This window comes from Capsicum annuum, unplaced genomic scaffold, assembly GCF_002878395.1.
Source record: "Capsicum annuum cultivar UCD-10X-F1 unplaced genomic scaffold, UCD10Xv1.1 ctg19640, whole genome shotgun sequence".
Classification (NCBI taxonomy): domain Eukaryota; kingdom Viridiplantae; phylum Streptophyta; class Magnoliopsida; order Solanales; family Solanaceae; genus Capsicum; species Capsicum annuum.
The window spans coordinates 1-1,362 of record NW_025825491.1 but is presented as its reverse complement, the minus strand read 5'-3'; the positions used below and the strand labels follow the sequence as shown (position 1 = coordinate 1,362).

The 1,362-nt window shown below is 41.0% G+C and overlaps 1 protein-coding gene across 1 annotated transcript; it reads left to right on the top strand.

Moving 5' to 3' along the window:
• Window positions 1-465: 465 nt before the first annotated feature.
• LOC124890535 (protein TRANSPORT INHIBITOR RESPONSE 1-like) lies at window positions 466-1,248 on the top strand (the record flags this gene model as incomplete). The annotated part of the gene is made up of 1 exon (XM_047402357.1): window positions 466-1,248. A coding segment is annotated over one exon (783 nt), but the record flags the coding sequence as incomplete, so codon positions are not given.
• Window positions 1,249-1,362: the final 114 nt, after the last annotated feature.

Sequence of the window (1,362 nt, the reverse complement as noted above, 5' to 3'; positions counted from 1 at the left end):
AGAGAGTATCAAGATAACAAGATGAAGAACAAGATGAACAATAACACAATGGAAACAACTACACACGGTTTTGACTAGAACAACAACAAAGAGTCCAAGAAATGTACGTAAAGATAGATAGATAGACAAAGTGAAGGTATACTATTAAGAACCCAAGAGCCTATTCCACTCTTGGACTCTTAACACTACACACTACAAATACCTATCTCTTCGGTGAGCACAAAAGAGACCTCAACCTCTTCTAGCACTCAACGTTCCAAGAATGAATCCAACACGAATGATTCCACACTCACGTTGAAAATCCTAGTTACAATGTTTCGGTCATAGGCCTTTCTCACAAGAGAAAAATGTTCTTCTTACAACTTTCAGTATCAATAAACATCTAAGACTAAAAACCCTAAGAGGTTCTATATATAGTGTATTACAAAATAGAATACAAAATGACCACAATATATGTGAATGTAGGTGCTAGATTACGTTGAAGATAGAGATCTTGAGGAGATTGCCAACTCTTGTAAGGATCTTCAAGAGCTTAGGGTGTTCCCGTCTGATCCATTTGCTCCAGGACCGCACGTATCCTTGACAGAGCAAGGCCTTGTGGCTATCTCGGTGGGCTACCCGAAGCTTCAGTCAGTTTTATACTTCTGCCACCAAATGACAAATGACGCCTTGGTTACTACTGCTAGGAACCGTCCTAATATGATCCGATTTCGTTTGTGTATTATCGAGCCTCAAACACCTGATTACTCAACTCTTGAACCACTTGATGCTGGTTTTGGGGCCATCGTGCAACACTGCAAGGAATTGCAGCGACTTTCTCTTTCTGGACTCCTTACAGATCGCGTGTTTGAGTACATCGGGGTCCATGCTAAGAAGTTAGAGATGCTTTCCTTAGATTTTGAAGGGGATTGCGATCTAGGCCTCCACTACGTGCTCTCTGGTTATGAGAGCCTCCGTAAGTTGGAGATTAGAGACTGCCCCTTTGGCGATGACGCTCTATTGGTCAATGCTGCAAAGCTGGAGACAATGCGATCCCTTTGGATGTCCAACTGTTTAGAAAGTTTTGAAGCATGTAAGCTGCTAGCACAGAAGTTGCCAGAGCTTGATGCTGAAGTTATAGACAAGAGGGGTCATCTGGATACGAGGCCAGAAAGTTGCCTCGTTGAGAAACTTTACATATACAGGACAATGTCAGGAAGGAGGTGCGACACTCCTGGTTTTGTTTGGATAATTTCTGAAGTTGCATCTGTTAATAGAACTTTATTGAAAGAAAGAAAGGCTAAGGTTTACAATATAATCTGAAAAGCATGAAAACCTAACTAAAACAAAAGTAGGCTATATATATACATAGCCAATAACCTA